The sequence below is a fragment of the Salmo salar genome, chromosome ssa12 (genome assembly GCF_905237065.1).
Source record: "Salmo salar chromosome ssa12, Ssal_v3.1, whole genome shotgun sequence".
In the NCBI taxonomy this organism is placed as follows: domain Eukaryota; kingdom Metazoa; phylum Chordata; class Actinopteri; order Salmoniformes; family Salmonidae; genus Salmo; species Salmo salar.
In genome coordinates, this window is record NC_059453.1 from 23,035,280 (window position 1) to 23,052,666 (window position 17,387).

The 17,387-nt window shown below is 42.3% G+C and overlaps 1 protein-coding gene across 18 annotated transcripts in view; it reads right to left on the bottom strand.

Moving 5' to 3' along the window:
- LOC106590752 (nuclear factor 1 X-type) overlaps positions 1 to 17,387 on the bottom strand; it is a 162,513-nt gene that overhangs the window by 142,009 nt on the left and 3,117 nt on the right. For all 18 annotated transcript variants that reach the window (XM_045691086.1, XM_045691088.1, XM_045691083.1 and 15 more), the window contains exon 2: positions 997 to 1,080. In XM_045691086.1, coding sequence (XP_045547042.1) covers positions 997 to 1,080 — 84 coding nt within the window. The remainder of the gene's footprint in view (positions 1 to 996; positions 1,081 to 17,387) is intronic.

A 17,387-nucleotide genomic window follows, 5' to 3' on the forward strand; every position in this document is an offset into this window, starting at 1 on the left:
TCATCACAGGTTGTTGTCTTAACAGATCCTCTCACCACAACCACTAACAACCCAGGAGTTCTAGAGCCTCAAAACGAAGGGAATTCTGTATTCTGATTCCATTCTCCCCACAATGCAAACTCCCACACACACACACACACACACACACACACACACACACACACACACACACACACACACACACACACACACACACACACACACACACACACACACACACACACACACACACACACACACACACACACACACTCACTCCCATGCATCAAACAACCCGTTTTGACCGTTAGTAAGTTACCTCAAACCCCCCCAAACCCACAGGCTAAATCTGCCATTAAAAAGCACATGGGAAAACCATATGTCATCTAACTATATTTAGGGCCTCGCGGTTGGTGTGTGTGTGTGTGTTAGGGCCTCACGGTTGGTGTGTGTGTGTGTGTGTGTGTGTGTGTGTGTGTGTGTGTGTGTGTAGGGCCTCGCGTGTGTGTGTGTGTGTGTGTGTGTGTGTGTGTTAGGGCCTCGCGGTTGGTGTGTGTGTGTGTGTGTGTGTGTGTGTTAGGGCCTTGCCGTTTCTTCTTTCTACACACTGAAGGAGTACGGCAGTATGCATACTTTCTGTTTACCATGGCCTGTGGCTTGGCTATTACATACTGGAAGGTGATGTAGCATATTGATAAAATCATTAGCACGCTCAACGTGCCAGACAGGTGGCTGGAGTCAGAGACCTTCAGAAAGAAAAGCAGAGGGAATGTAGCGAGGACAAAAACAGTAATGTCTCTGTTACTGTGCAGAGACATTACACATGTAGACATGTAGAATAGTCCCAGGTATATACATGTGAATATACAAGGCTCAGACTGTCAAAGTAAAGAAGTAACAGAAGGGAAAACAGTGTACTGTGTGTGTGTGTGTGTGTGTGTGTGTGTGTGTGTGTGTGTGTGTGTGTGTGTGTGTGTGTGTGTGTGTGTGTGTGTGTGTGTGTGTGTGGGTACGTACCCTGTAGGAATCAGACACGAGGAAACACTCGGGCATCCCGGGGCCTCTGGATGGGTCTTCATTCACCAGGTACGTGTCAGTGGCCTGAAACGCAATAATTAATTCATTCATTGTTGATTGGATTTCTATATATAACATAACACAACACAACATAACATAACAACACACACATCACATTTGAAGGCCTAAATTGCAGTGGTTTATTAGTGAATTACATTACGAGTAGTTTAAGGCTTATCGTTAAGCAGTCTGAATAATTCTGGGTAAAGCAGCTCCTGTTTACGGATTTGGTACTATAGAGAACGCCTTTTTGTTTTACTACTGAAACATTCTGTTCCTCACATATTTGTTTTCTCCCATTTTGATTATAGATTAACAAATTAACATACAGAACACAAGAAACAATTAAAGAACAACCACAGAAGGATTATGAACAGGCAGTTAATTATTCTATTGTTCACCTTGCTCACCATGAGGTTGGCACCGATCAGAGCTTTGATTAAATTTTAATATTATCCCCTACAACAAGGTTCCCAAACTCCGTCCTGGATTATTTAATCAGCTGTGTAGTGCTACTGAAAAAATACAAAAGGTGCAGCCGAAGGGGGGGGCAGGACGGAGTTTGGGAAACCCTGCCTTACAAGACCAGTCTAACTCATCTTCCTTCATCCGTTAAATAAAGATTATATCCAGGATACATTTAACTACAAGTAAACCAACAAAACACAAACCTGCACAGATAGTTGATTATTTTCTTTGTTCACCTTGGCCACGTTGTTGGTATAAATCACATCATTTGTTTATATTTCAATGTTACCCCATAGACCCCCAAGACAAGACTAGAGACTGCTTCCTTCAATGGAAAACAAAACTACACCTGTGTTCATTTCCAATTCCCACACGGAAATGACAGCTTGCATGCAAATAACTCAAGTCAAGTTTCAATACATCCTGTCTACATCTTGGATGGAGGCTGATATATCTTCTGTCTGGTAAGTGTACTAACTAGTCTGTATTCAGAGGGGAAGTGTACTAACTATTCTGTATTCAGAGGGGAAGTGTACTAACTAGTCTGTATTCAGAGGGGAAGTGTACTAACTAGTCTTTATTCAGAGGGGACGTGTACTAACTATTCTGTATTCAGAGGGGAAGTGTACTAACTAGTCTGTATTCAGAGGGGAAGTGTACTAAGTAGTCTTTATTCAGAGGGGACGTGTAATAAGTAGTCTGTATTCAGAGGGGACGTGTACTAACTATTCTGTATTCAGAGGGGAAGTGTACTAACTATTCTGTATTCAGAGGGGAAGTGTACTAACTATTCTGTATTCAGAGGGGACGTGTACTAACTATTCTGTATTCAGAGGGGAAGTGTACTAACTATTCTGTATTCAGAGGGGACGTGTACTAACTATTCTGTATTCAGAAGGGAAGTGTACTAACTATTCTGTATTCAGAGGGGAAGTGTACTAACTATTCTGTATTCAGAGGGGACGTGTACTAACTATTCTGTATTCAGAGGGGAAGTGTACTAACTATTCTGTATTCAGAGGGGAAGTGTACTAACTATTCTGTATTCAGAGGGGAAGTGTACTAACTAGTCTGTATTCAGAGGGGACGTGTACTAACTAGTCTGTATTCAGAGGGGAAGTGTACTAACTATTCTGTATGTAGAGGGGAAGTGTACTAACTATTCTGTATTCAGAGGGGAAGTGTACTAACTATTCTGTATTCAGAGGGGAAGTGTACTAACTATTCTGTATGCAGAGGGGAAGTGTACTAACTAGTCTGTATTCAGAGGGGAAGTGTACTAACTAGTCTGTAATCAGAGGGGAAGTGTATTAACTAGTCTGTATTCAGAGGGGAAGTGTACTAACTAGTCTGTATGCAGAGGGGACGTGTAATAACTATTCTGTATTCAGAGGGGAAGTGTACTAACTATTCTGTATGCAGAGGGGAAGTGTACTAACTATTCTGTATTCAGAGGGGAAGTGTACTAACTATTCTGTATGCAGAGGGGAAGTGTACTAACTATTCTGTATTCAGAGGGGAAGTGTACTAACTAGTCTGTATGCAGAGGGGAAGTGTACTAACTATTCTGTATTCAGAGGGGAAGTGTACTAACTAGTCTGTATTCAGAGGGGAAGTGTACTAACTAGTCTGTATTCAGAGGGGAAGTGTACTAACTATTCTGTATGCAGAGGGGAAGTGTACTAACTATTCTGTATTCAGAGGGGAAGTGTACTAACTAGTCTGTATTCAGAGGGGAAGTGTACTAACTAGTCTGTATTCAGAGGGGAAGTGTACTAACTAGTCTGTATTCAGAGGGGAAGTGTACTAACTATTCTGTATTCAGAGGGGAAGTGTACTAACTATTCTGTATGCAGAGGGGAAGTGTACTAACTATTCTGTATTCAGAGGGGAAGTGTACTAACTAGTCTGTATTCAGAGGGGAAGTGTACTAACTAGTCTGTATGCAGAGGGGACGTGTAATAACTATTCTATATTCAGAGGGGAAGTGTACTAACTATTCTGTATGCAGAGCGGAAGTGTACTAACTATTCTGTATTCAGAGGGGAAGTTTACTAACTATTCTGTATGCAGAGGGGAAGTGTACTAACTAGTCTGTATTCAGAGGGGAAGTGTACTAACTAGTCTGTATTCAGAGGGGAAGTGTACTAACTAGTCTGTATTCAGAGGGGAAGTGTACTAACTAGTCTGTATTCAGAGGGGAAGTGTACTAACTAGTCTGTATGCAGAGGGGAAGTGTACTAACTAGTCTGTATGCAGAGGGGACGTGTAATAACTATTCTGTATTCAGAGGGGAAGTGTACTAACTATTCTGTATTCAGAGGGGAAGTGTACTAACTATTCTGTATTCAGAGGGGAAGTGTACTAACTAGTCTGTATTCAGAGGGGAAGTGTACTAACTAGTCTGTATTCAGAGGGGACGTGTAATAAGTAGTCTGTATTCACAGGGGAAGTGTACTAACTAGTCTGTATTCAGAGGGGAAGTGTACTAACTATTCTGTATTCAGAGGGGACGTGTACTAACTATTCTGTATGCAGAGGGGAAGTGTACTAACTAGTCTGTATTCAGAGGGGAAGTGTACTAACTAGTCTGTAATCAGAGGGGAAGTGTACTAACTATTCTGTATTCAGAGGGGAAGTGTACTAACTATTCTGTATGCAGAGAAGCTTAATTTGTATTCTAAAAGAAGGGAAGGCTCTGTTGTGTGTGTGTGCTCCAGTATGTGTGTGTGTGTGCTCCAGTATGTGTGTGTGACAGATACAGCTCCATTTCCGTCCAGTTCTGCTGTGGTTGATTGGATCAGGCTAACCCACTCCACTCCACTCAGTTTAGCTGGAGCCCAAATCCCACAGCCAGGTAGCTAGCCACACAGTTCTGTGAATTCCTATTTCAATTTCACAACTTTCCCGGATAGACCAGGAGAAAGAACCCCCCCTCCAGAAAAAGCCTACCTGGTAGACTGAGATTATATTTATATAATATAAGCACACGAGTGCAAACATAATCACTAACACATATGTGCATTTGTACATGCCCTCTGACGCTACACACACACACACATACACACACACACACACACACACACACGTGCGCACCACTTGCAGTGCCGACACAAAGCCCATAATAAGAGCCAGACATTGGCAGACCACACAACCCTGAGTTGTGGTGAAAACAAAGGCTATTCATATCCCTCCACTCGGAATGAACGCTCTCTCTCCATTCCTCTCTCTATCCCACTCTCTCGCTCTCCTTCTTGCTAGGCGGCAGGTAGCCTACCGGTTGGGCCAGTAAACGAAAGGTTGCTGGTTCCAATCCCAGAGCCAACTAGGTAAAAAAATATTTAGATGTTCCCTTGAGCAAGGCACTGAACCCTAATTGTGCCTGTAAGTTCCTCTGCATAAGACCCTCTACTAACATGTAAATATTCTCTTTCACTCTCTATCTCCTACTTCCATTTTCTGGTCTTATCATCTGTGCCCACAACGGTTTTTATTTCTTGCGGCTTGTGTGATTTCTAATCATCTTTATTAGCACATAAACATATTTTTACGGTGAGGCCCTCGTTTTTAACGTGGGCACACTGTTCTCATTGTTGAGAGAGAGGAGGAGAGAGAGAGGGGGAGAGGGAGAGAGAGGGAGAGGGAGAGAGAGGGGGAGAGGGAGAGAGAGCAGAGAACACTGAGCTGGGATAAGAAGGAGAGAAGGAGAGGGAGAAGGAGGGAGAGGCAGCCCACTGATAACACAATGCATGATGGGAAAGGGATGCTGCCACCCAGTCCAGTGCCAGGACACGTGTTAGATAGCAGGTCTTATTGGCCTGTGCTCCTCATGGACCTTAGCCACGGCACCTGTGTGTGTGTGTTTGTCGGTGTGTGTGTGTGTGTGTGTGTGTGTGTGTGTGTGTGTGTGTGTGTGTGTGTGTGTGTGTGTGTGTGTGTGTGTGTGTGTGTGTGTGTGTGTGTCTGGGGGTCTGACTGTCTGAGCTGAAGCCCACTGTTAACACTGTAACCGGCCCCTAATGCATCACCAGGTGCACAGGCCCTCTGTGATTGGACGTCCCGGGCAGAGACAGTGTCAGTTGTTCTGATTGGCTAAGCCCGGACCCAAAATGCTACGTGTTGGCACTGGGCACATGGGCTGGTCCAATTGGCTGCTGGCTCGTTTACTGGTGTGTGTGTTTGTGTGTGTGTGTGTGTGTGTGTGTGTGTGTGTGTGTGTGTGTGTGTGTGTGTGTGTGTGTGTGTGTGTGTGTGTGTGTGTGTGTGTGTGTGTGTGTGTTTGCATGTGTGTGTGTTTGCGTGCGTGTGTGTGTGTGTGTGTGTGGGAGGGAGGGAGGATGCTACCAGGCCTGGTGAAAGATGGTGTTCTGCAGTTGGATGGAGAAAGCCCAGTTACAAAATAAGGATATTGAAGGATGGCTGAATGATCGCAACAGGAAAACCTTTCTCGTCCTATTGGGGAACACATGGAAACTTTGTCATTACACATTAGAATAAAGGTGAAGCAATACCATGCTCTCCACCTGTCAAGGGAGGGACAACACAGACCCCACAAAATACTGTCTCCCTTTGTACTGAACCAATACCCCTTCGGTTCTGTCCCAAATGTATCTCCTCTTATCAATGTTCATCCCTGAGCCATGTATGAATGATATATTGTACTGTATATACAGAACATATGCTGGGTCCATATGGCCAGCCCTGAGCGGAAATATCTCAAAGCACAGGCTAATTAACATTTTAGAGGGAAGAGACCAAGGCGTTGGAAACGGAGGCCTCGTCCCAAATGGAACCCTACTCCCTTTAAGGTGCACTACTTCTGACCAGGACCCCTATGGACCCAGGTCAAATGTAGTGCACTATCAAGGGAACAGGGTGCCACTTGGGATGCAAACAGAGTCTCTGACCTGTTTGGAAGTGGATCACCAACACCAACCCAATGCAAATGTGTTAATTGAGACATTTTTTTGAACCATCTGATATCAAAGACGTGAGATGGATATAGGATGGATGCTTTTGTGGGAAGATCCAGTTGGTTAAATAAATCGCCATCCGGCTTGGTGTAACTGACAAAAGAGAGATTCTTTGTGGGGATGTATTGTGGACCATATGGCCCAACTGGAGGTGAGATCTCCAAAACCCTGTACTGGAACACACTAATAACCACAGTCACACACACAATCTCTCTCACACACACAATCTCTCTCACACACACAATCTCTCTCACACACACAATCTCTCTCACACACACAATCTCTCTCACACACACAATCTCTCTCACACACACAATCTCTCTCACACACACAATCTCTCTCACACACACAATCTCTCTCACACACACAATCTCTCTCACACACACAATCTCTCTCACACACACAATCTCTCTCACACACACAATCTCTCTCACACACACACAATCTCTCTCACACACACAATCTCTCTCACACACACAATCTCTCTCACACACACAATCTCTCTCACACACACATCTCTCTCACACACACAATCTCTCTCACACACACAATCTCTCTCACACACACAATCTCTCTCACACACACACAATCTCTCTCACACACACAATCTCTCTCACACACACAATCTCTCACACACACAATCTCTCTCACACACACAATCTCTCTCACACACACATCTCTCTCACACACACAATCTCTCTCACACACACAATCTCTCTCACACACACAATCTCTCTCACACACACAATCTCTCTCACACACACACAATCTCTCTCACACACACAATCTCTCTCACACACACAATCTCTCTCTCACAATCTCTCTCACACACACAATCTCTCTCACACTCACAATCTCTCTCACACACACAATCTCTCTCACACACACAATCTCTCTCACACACACAATCTCGCTCACATACACAATCTCTCTCACACACAATCTCTCTCACACACAATCTCTCTCACACACACAATCTCTCTCTCACAATCTCTCACACACACACACAATCTCTCTCTCACAATCTCTCTCACACACACGCACACGCACAAGCACACACACACACACACACACACACACACACACACACACACACAATCTCTCTCACACACACACAATCACACACACACAATCTCTCTCACACACACACAATCTCTCTCTCACAATCTCTCTCACACACACAATCTCTCTCTCTCACGCACACGCACAAGCACACACACACACACACACACACACACACACACACACACACACACACACACACACACACACACACACACACACACACACACACACACACACACACACACACACACACACCTCCATTGAGCCTTGGGATTGATCCTTAGATAGTTCAGTTTAAAAGTGAATTATTGGAACCGTATCAGTAATCACACAAATGGCCACACACACACGTGCCCATGCACACACAGCCACAAACCCACATGTTCACACACATGCTGCCCAGCACAGTACACACCACACCTGATAGTTCATGCTGTTCTCCCAAACCAGTTATTCTGGCTGCAGAACTATCACAACTATCCAACCGTTGTCAGTTTCTCTCTTTAACAACCAGTAATTATTATCAGCATTATTGTTTTTATTTATTATTATGAATTTGGTGGCCAGGATATGCCGATGCCAAATAAACACACACAGAGCCATACGCGCGCACACGCACACGCACACACGCACACACACACACACACAGCCGTATGCACAGACACCAATAAACCAAAGAAGCCAACCTGCATGAAATGGCAAGCACATCAAAGGCTGGGCCGAAACCGGTCTGTTCCAGTGTGTGTGTGTGTGTGTGTGTGTGTGTGTGTGTGTGTGTGTGTGTGTGTGTGTGTGTGTGTGTGTGTGTGTGTGTGTGTGTGTGTGTGTGTGTGTGTGTGTGTGTGTGTGTTGGAGGGGGGGGAGTGTATGAAAGGCATGTGAATCCCTGCCAGAGCCACCTCAGGGAGAAAATGTTGAAAAAATGTGATTTTTCACACCGCTATCTCAGGGGGGTGAGGAGGGAGGTAGGGAGGAGGAGGGAGTAAGGGAGTAAGGGAGTGAGGAGGAGGGAGGGGGAAGGGAGGAGGAGGGAGTAAGGGAGGAGGAGGGAGGAGGAGGGAGGGAGGGGGATGGGAGGAGGAGGGAGTAAGGCAGGACGAAGGGAGGAGGTGGGAGTAAGGCAGGAGGAGGGAGTAAGGGAGTGAGGAGGAGGGAGGGAGAAGGGAGGAGGAGGGAGTAAGGGAGGAGGAGGGAGGGAGGAGGAGGGAGGGAGGGGGAAGGGAGGAGATGGGAGTAGGGCAGGAGGAAGGGAGGAGGTGGGAGTAAGGCAGGAGGAGGGAGTAAGGGGGGAGAGGGAGGGGGAAGGGAGGAGGATGGAGTAAGGCAGGAGGAAGGGAGGAGGTGGGAGTAAGGGAGGAGAAGGGAGTAAGGGAGGAGGAGGGAGGAAGGGAGAAGGAGGGAGGGGGAAGGGAGGAGGAGGGAGTAAGGGAGGAGAAGGGAGGAAGGGAGGGAGGAGGAGGGAGGGGGGAAGGGGGAGGAGGAGGGAGGGGGAAGGGAGGAGGAGGAGGGAGGGGGAAGGGGGGAGGAGGGAGTAAGGCAGGAGGAAGGGAGGAGGAGGGAGTAAGGGAGGAGGAGGGAGTAAGGGAGGAGGAGGGAGGAGGACAAAAGAAAAACAGAGAAAGAGGAGGGAGGAGAGGGTGAGTATTGGTTGTGTGTGTGTGTGTGTGTGTGTGTGTGTGTGTGTGTGTGTGTGTGTGTGTGTGTGTGTGTGTGTGTGTGTGTGTGTGTGTGTGTGTTGGTTCTGGAATGGATATGGGGCCTGTGCTAATTATTTCAGTTCACTTTTAGGGGGTTTAACATTAGTTTAATGGGTTCAGATGTTGAAGCCAAGACAGAGTGGTGCTGAATGTTGTTTTCTGCTTAATAGCATAGCAGGTTTACACAACAGTAAACTGTGGTTAGAGCAATATGTAGTACACACATTCTGTAGGTGTGTAGAAACTCCTTTACAAAATACCTGACTTCACTTCAGTGTCAATTCATTATGTGTGACTGTGTGTGTACACGTTTTCTATACTTGCGAGTACCAGAAGTCCTCACAAGAATAGTAAACCACCTACATTTCTGAGAAGTGAGGACATATTGCCAGTCGTCACTTGTAAAAAAAAAAAAATGGGTTAGGATTAGGGTTTGAGTAAGAATTAGGGTTAGTGGTTATGTCTAGGGTTAGGAGTTAAGGTTAGGTTTAGGGGATAAGGTTAACGTTTTGAATGGGAATCAATTGTTGGTCCACACAACTATAGTAAGACATAGCTGTGTGTGTGTGTGCGCGCATACTGTGTTGTGTGGCCACGACAAGTACCGTTACCGATAACAAGTGTGAGTAGTGTGGGTGACTGACAGTACGTGGGTGGCTGAATGAATAAAGCATTGACAATGGAGGCCAGCCCAGCAATTACCCTGACTAACTGACTGACAGACATAGAGTAGAAAATCCCTCGCATCCTAAGAGTTCAAGGAGGACAGGACAGGGTGAACAAGTTCATACAGAACTGCATGGCAGCAGGACAGACTTACTGTACACTGCCACACCCCAGAGACGCACCTGGCATGGTGACAACTATTAGACAAGACAGGTAGCTAGGTGTAGGGTGAAGTTCCCTCGGCCTAGATGCTGATCTTAGATCAGTTTAGTGTTTCCGCCACTAATGGTTAAGGTTAGGATTGGGGGAGGGAAAGCTGATCCTACATTTGTCCCCAGGGGAAACGTCACCACGAAACAAATAGCTAACTTCTAGCACAGGGCTGTATTGTATCAATAAAGATGCATTGTGTTTATACTAGGGCTGTATTGTATCAATAAAGATGCATTGTGTTTATACTAGGGCTGTATTGTATCAATAAAGATGCATTGTGTTTATACTAGGGCTGTATTGTATCAATAAAGATGCATTGTGTTTATACTAGGGCTGTATTGTATCAATAAAGATGCATTGTGTTTATACTATGGCTGTATTGTATCAATACAGATATATTGTATTTATACCAGGGCTGTATTGTATCAATAAATACATATTGTATTTATACCAGGGCTGTATTGTATCAATAAAGATGCATTGTGTTTATACTAGGGCTGTATTGTATCAATAAAGATGCATTGTGTTTATACCAGGGCTGTATTGTATCAATAAAGATGCATTGTGTTTATACTAGGTCTGTATTGTATCAATAAAGATGCATTGTGTTTATACTAGGTCTGTATTGTATCAATAAAGATGCATTGTGTTTATACTAGGGCTGTATTGTATCAATAAAGATGCATTGTGTTTATACTAGGTCTGTATCGAGTCATAATAGCCATAAAACCTGGCTACATTTCTTTAAATGGCCATTTCTGTGTCCTGTCCTGTGCAAGTTTTGAATTGACACAATAACTGTTAGCAAAGCTGTCAGCTAGAGATGACGAGCTGGAGTTTACAGGGATTGGTAGTTTTCCTTGATGTCGACTTTGATGCTAATTAGCATTTTCTAATCTGAGAGTAAATAGAGACGAATATATTGATAAAAGTCACCTTGTCCTAGAGAGATTTACATGGTTATCAAAATGTCACGCCAGGGTAAGCCTACATGAAACACAGCCCTTATTTTAAGTGTTTATAAAATTTCTTATGGGAAAAATTATTTGGTGGAAAAACGATTGTTTGACCGCTAGGTTTATGGGTATTATGACACCTCTAATGTGGGGCTCTATAGTATCAATAAGGATATATTGTATTTATACCAGGGCTGTATTGTATCAATAAGGATATATTGTATTTATACCAGGGCTGTATTGTATCAATAAATACATATTGTATTTATACCAGGGCTGTATTGTATTGAATAAAGATGAATTGTATTTATACCAGGGCTGTATTGTATCAATACAGATATATTGTATTTATACCAGGGCTGTATTGTATCAATAAGGATATATTGTATTTATACCAGGGCTGTATTGTATCAATAAGGATATATTGTATTTATACCAGGGCTGTATTGTATCAATACAGATATATTGTATTTATACCAGGGCTGTATTGTATCAATAAATACATATTGTATTTATACCAGGGCTGTATTGTATTGAATAAAGATGAATTGTATTTATACCAGGGCTGTATTGTATCAATACGGATATATTGTATTTATACCAGGGCTGTATTGTATCAATAAGGATATATTGTATTTATACCAGGGCTGTATTGTATCAATAAATACATATTGTATTTATACCAGGGCTGTATTGTATTGAATAAAGATGAATTGTATTTATACCAGGGCTGTATTGTATCAATAAGGATATATTGCATTTATACCAGGGCTGTATTGTATCAATGAGGATATATTGTATTTATACCAGGGCTGTATTGTATCAATAAGGATATATTGTATTTATACCAGGGCTGTATTGTATCAATAAGGATATATTGTATTTATACCAGGGCTGTATTGTATCAATACAGATATATTGTATTTATACCAGGGCTGTATTGTATCAATAAGGATATATTGTATTTATACCAGGGCTGTATTGTATCAATAAGGATATATTGTATTTATACCAGGGCTGTATTGTATCAATACAGATATATTGTATTTATACCAGGGCTGTATTGTATCAATACAGATATATTGTATTTATACCAGGGCTGTATTGTATCAATAAGGATATATTGTATTTATACCAGGGCTGTATTGTATCAATACAGATATATTGTATTTATACCAGGGCTGTATTGTATCAATACAGATATATTGTATTTATACCAGGGCTGTATTGTATCAATAAGGATATATTGTATTTATACCAGGGCTGTATTGTATCAATACAGATATATTGTATTTATACCAGGGCTGTATTGTATCAATAAGGATATATTGTATTTATACCAGGGCTGTATTGTGTCAATAAGGATATATTGTATTTATACCAGGGCTGTATTGTATCAATAAGGATATATTGTATTTATACCAGGGCTGTATTGTATCAATAAGGATAAATTGTATTTATACCAGGGCTGTATTGTGTCAATAAGGATATATTGTATTTATACCAGGGCTGTATTGTATCAATAAGGATATATTGTATTTATACCAGGGCTGTATTTTATCAATAAGGATATATTGTATTTATACCAGGGCTGTATTGTATCAATAAAGACGTATTGTATTTATACCAGGCTGTATTGTATCAATAAAGACATATTGTATTTATACCAGGCTGTATTGTATCAATAAAGACATATTGTATTTATACCAGGCTGTATTGTATCAATAAAGATGTATTGTATTTATACCAGGCTGTATTGTATCAATAAAGACATATTGTATTTATACCAGGCTGTATTGTATCAATAAAGACATATTGTATTTATACCAGGCTGTATTGTATCAATAAATATATATTGTAGCTGTGTTCCATCCCAGGAAGCTGTTCCTTTCCTTGTTCCCTTCACATGTCTCCAACTTCAGCCCAGCACAGGTGTGTAAGTGGGCTGGAACAAAACCCTGCATAACCCACCCAATATACTGTATCTCCAGCACCATGTAGTGAGGGAGATCCCTATAGGCCAACACTATACATTTAGTTTCACAGTAGTGAGGGAGATCCCTATAGGCCAACACTATACATTTAGTTACACAGTAGTGAGGGAGATCCCTATAGGCCAACACTGTACATTTAGTTACACAGTAGTGAGGGAGATCCCTATAGGCCAACACTATACATTTAGTTACACAGTATAAGGGTGGTATTAATGTATGTAACACAATAACTCTGTCCCTACATGTCTGTCTTTACCGAGATACTCTTACTAGTGAAACCACACTCTCTAACAAGGTGAAACCACACTGTGGTAACTTACTAGTGAAACCACACTCTCTAACAAGGTGAAACCACACTGTAGTAACTTACTAGTGAAACCACACTCTCTAACAAGGTGAAACCACACTGTGGTAACTTACTAGTGAAACCACACTCTCTAACAAGGTGAAACCACACTGTAGTAACTTACTAGTGAAACCACACTCTCTAACAAGGTGAAACCACACTGTGGTAACTTACTAGTGAAACCACACTCTCTAACAACGTGAAACCACACTGTGGTAACTTACTAGTGAAACCACACTCTCTAACAACGTGAAACCACACTGTGGTAACTTACTAGTGAAACCACACTCTCTAACAACGTGAAACCACACTGTGGTAACTTACTAGTGAAACCACACTCTCTAACAACGTGAAACCACACTGTGGTAACTTACTAGTGAAACCACACTCTCTAACAAGGTGAAACCACACTGTGGTAACTTACTAGTGAAACCACACTCTCTAACAAGGTGAAACCACACTGTGGTAACTTACTAGTGAAACCACACTCTCTAACAAGGTGAAACCACACTGTGGTAACTTACTAGTGAAACCACACTCTCTAACAAGGTGAAACCACACTGTAGTAACTTACTAGTGAAACCACACTCTCTAACAAGGTGAAACCACACTGTGGTAACTTACTAGTGAAACCACACTCTCTAACAAGGTGAAACCACACTGTGGTAACTTACTAGTGAAACCACACTCTCTAACAACGTGAAACCACACTGTGGTAACTTACTAGTGAAACCACACTCTCTAACAACGTGAAACCACACTGTGGTAACTTACTAGTGAAACCACACTCTCTAACAACGTGAAACCACACTGTGGTAACTTACTAGTGAAACCACACTCTCTAACAAGGTGAAACCACACTGTGGTAACTTACTAGTGAAACCACACTCTCTAACAACGTGAAACCACACTGTGGTAACTTACTAGTGAAACCACACTCTCTAACAACGTGAAACCACACTGTGGTAACTTACTAGTGAAACCACACTCTCTAACAACGTGAAACCACACTGTGGTAACTTACTAGTGAAACCACACTCTCTAACAACGTGAAACCACACTGTGGTAACTTACTAGTGAAACCACACTCTCTAACTACGTGAAACCACACTGTGGTAACTTACTAGTGAAACCACACTCTCTAACAACGTGAAACCACACTGTGGTAACTTACTAGTGAAACCACACTGTGGTAACTTACTGGTGAAACCACACTCTCTAACAACGTGAAACCACACTGTGGTAACTTACTAGTGAAACCACACTCTCTAACAACGTGAAACCACACTGTGGTAACTTACTAGTAAAACCACACTCTCTAACAACGTGAAACCACACTGTGGTAACTTACTAGTGAAACCACACTCTCTAACAACGTGAAACCACACTGTGGTAACTTACTAGTGAAACCACACTCTCTAACTACGTGAAACCACACTGTGGTAACTTACTAGTGAAACCACACTCTCTAACTACGTGAAACCACACTGTGGTAACTTACTAGTGAAACCACACTGTGGTAACTTACTAGTGAAACCACACTCTCTAACAACGTGAAACCACACTGTGGTAACTTACTAGTGAAACCACACTCTCTAACAACGTGAAACCACACTGTGGTAACTTACTAGTGAAACCACACTCTCTAACAACGTGAAACCACACTGTGGTAACTTACTAGTGAAACCACACTCTCTAACAACGTGAAACCACACTGTGGTAACTTACTAGTGAAACCACACTCTCTAACAACGTGAAACCACACTGTGGTAACTTACTAGTGAAACCACACTCTCCAACAACGTGAAACCACACTGTGGTAACTTACTAGTGAAACCACACTCTCTAACAACGTGAAACCACACTGTGGTAACTTACTAGTGAAACCACACTCTCTAACAACGTGAAACCACACTGTGGTAACTTACTAGTGAAACCACACTCTCTAACAACGTGAAACCACACTGTGGTAACTTACTAGTGAAACCACACTCTCTAACAACGTGAAACCACACTGTGGTAACTTACTAGTGAAACCACACTCTCTAACAACGTGAAACCACACTGTGGTATGTGCACTCAACAATAATGTTTCTCCTGGTTACAATAACCTCATTGTTTCCCACAATAGGCTGATCTTGGGGAGTAATTTGCTTCTGAGCTCTAATACAGGGAGAGTTACCACACCGCATTAGATTACAAAACACAAGCGTTTCAATGGGGCATATAACGGTAACACACGTTTCAATGGGGCATATAACGGTAACACATGTTTCAATGGGGCATATAACGGTAACACACGTTTCAATGAGTCATATAATGGTAACATGTTTCAATGGGGCATATAACGGTAACACACGTTTCAATGGGGCATATAACGGTAACACACGTTTCAATGAGTCATATAACGGTAACACACGTTTCAATGGGGCATATAACGGTAACACACGTTTCAATGTGGCATATAACGGTAACACACGGTGAGCCCATAGAAATAGAATCCAGATATTCAAATCAGTGAAATATCATGGTGATGATGTGATGTCAAGGTTTACACCCCCTTGCCAACTCACCAAAAACAATACTGCACTTGACAAACGAGGCAGCTCAAAGTCCAAATCGGAGGCTAATAATAACCACAATCTAGACTACAGGAAAGCTAGTCAATGCTGTTACTGATGTTTTGTGTTGTATTATCGTGCTCATTGATGCATGAACTAACCATTTGTTAGGATCAACTTTTCTATCTTTCAGGAACTTATTTTAACATCCCTGGCCTGCTATAGCAGGGGGTACCAGAACTCTGTCATCGGAACCCCACGGGTGCACTTTTGGGGTCTCGAGGACCGAGTTTGAGAAAGGCTGCTCTACAGTATTTACTAAGTCACCTATAACATAGGGCTGGCACAATTACCATATGGTTATGGATGAAGACCCTCATGAAAGTAAAATAACCGTCATAACCGTTTTTAAAAATAAAACGTTTTGTGTGGAACAAACAGCTGACTGAAGACGGGAAGGCCGGGCATTCATGCAGATGAGTCTGTTTTGGGCTTAACACGGACTCTTAACAACATGATGAAACTTTGATGCTCCTTGCTGAAACAAGCAAACTAGTCTTCGGTTGCCTAGGCAACGGCCTCCACAATGCAGCAGCAGCACATAGAAATAGAATGAATAGAACAGGCTTGGAACCTCTAACACTGGCAATTTGACTGTTAAACTCATGGGTACACTCAATAATTTCTATGGTCATGTAGAATGTTCATTCAAATGATATTAACTGATGTGGCTCATGCAATGGAGTGTATTTTTTGTAATTTCAGTTGAGTTGAATCAACAAATCACACCTCATATTTTAGCACAGATATTTACTTCCTGTTTTGCTCCAATTTTCTCCGATGGGGCTACTTGAACGGTTATTACGGGGACAACGGTCATTTGGCTGGCCAATTACCATCATCCAAAATGCCATGACTGTCACAGCCCTACAGTATAACCTGTTAATGGATCATATTATGTTTGTATGTTTGAGAGTCAGTGATGTGAGATTCCATGTGTGCAGATGAGAGCCAGTCAGACTGACGGGCTGTGTAGACTGAATAATGATTGGTGCTGTTCGGCCAAATCACATCAGACACACACCACACACCCTATCAAGTAGTACATTTCAGAGGTGGGTGTTTGCCTCAGAAAGCAGGCTTCAAGAGAAGGCCTAGGACTACACCAATATAACTCCTAATGAAACTGGAGTGTAGGTTACAGTATATTATTACTGATGCTGCCTGAATAATACACATAAAATGATTTTTTTTTATTAATGGTAACTATGGACTTAAAATATATTATTATTAGTAACCTCTTGAATAATAATGACTTTTCTATATACACTGAGTGTATACCAAACAGATAATACATTTAAAAACTGAACAACTATCAAAAGTATAATGCAT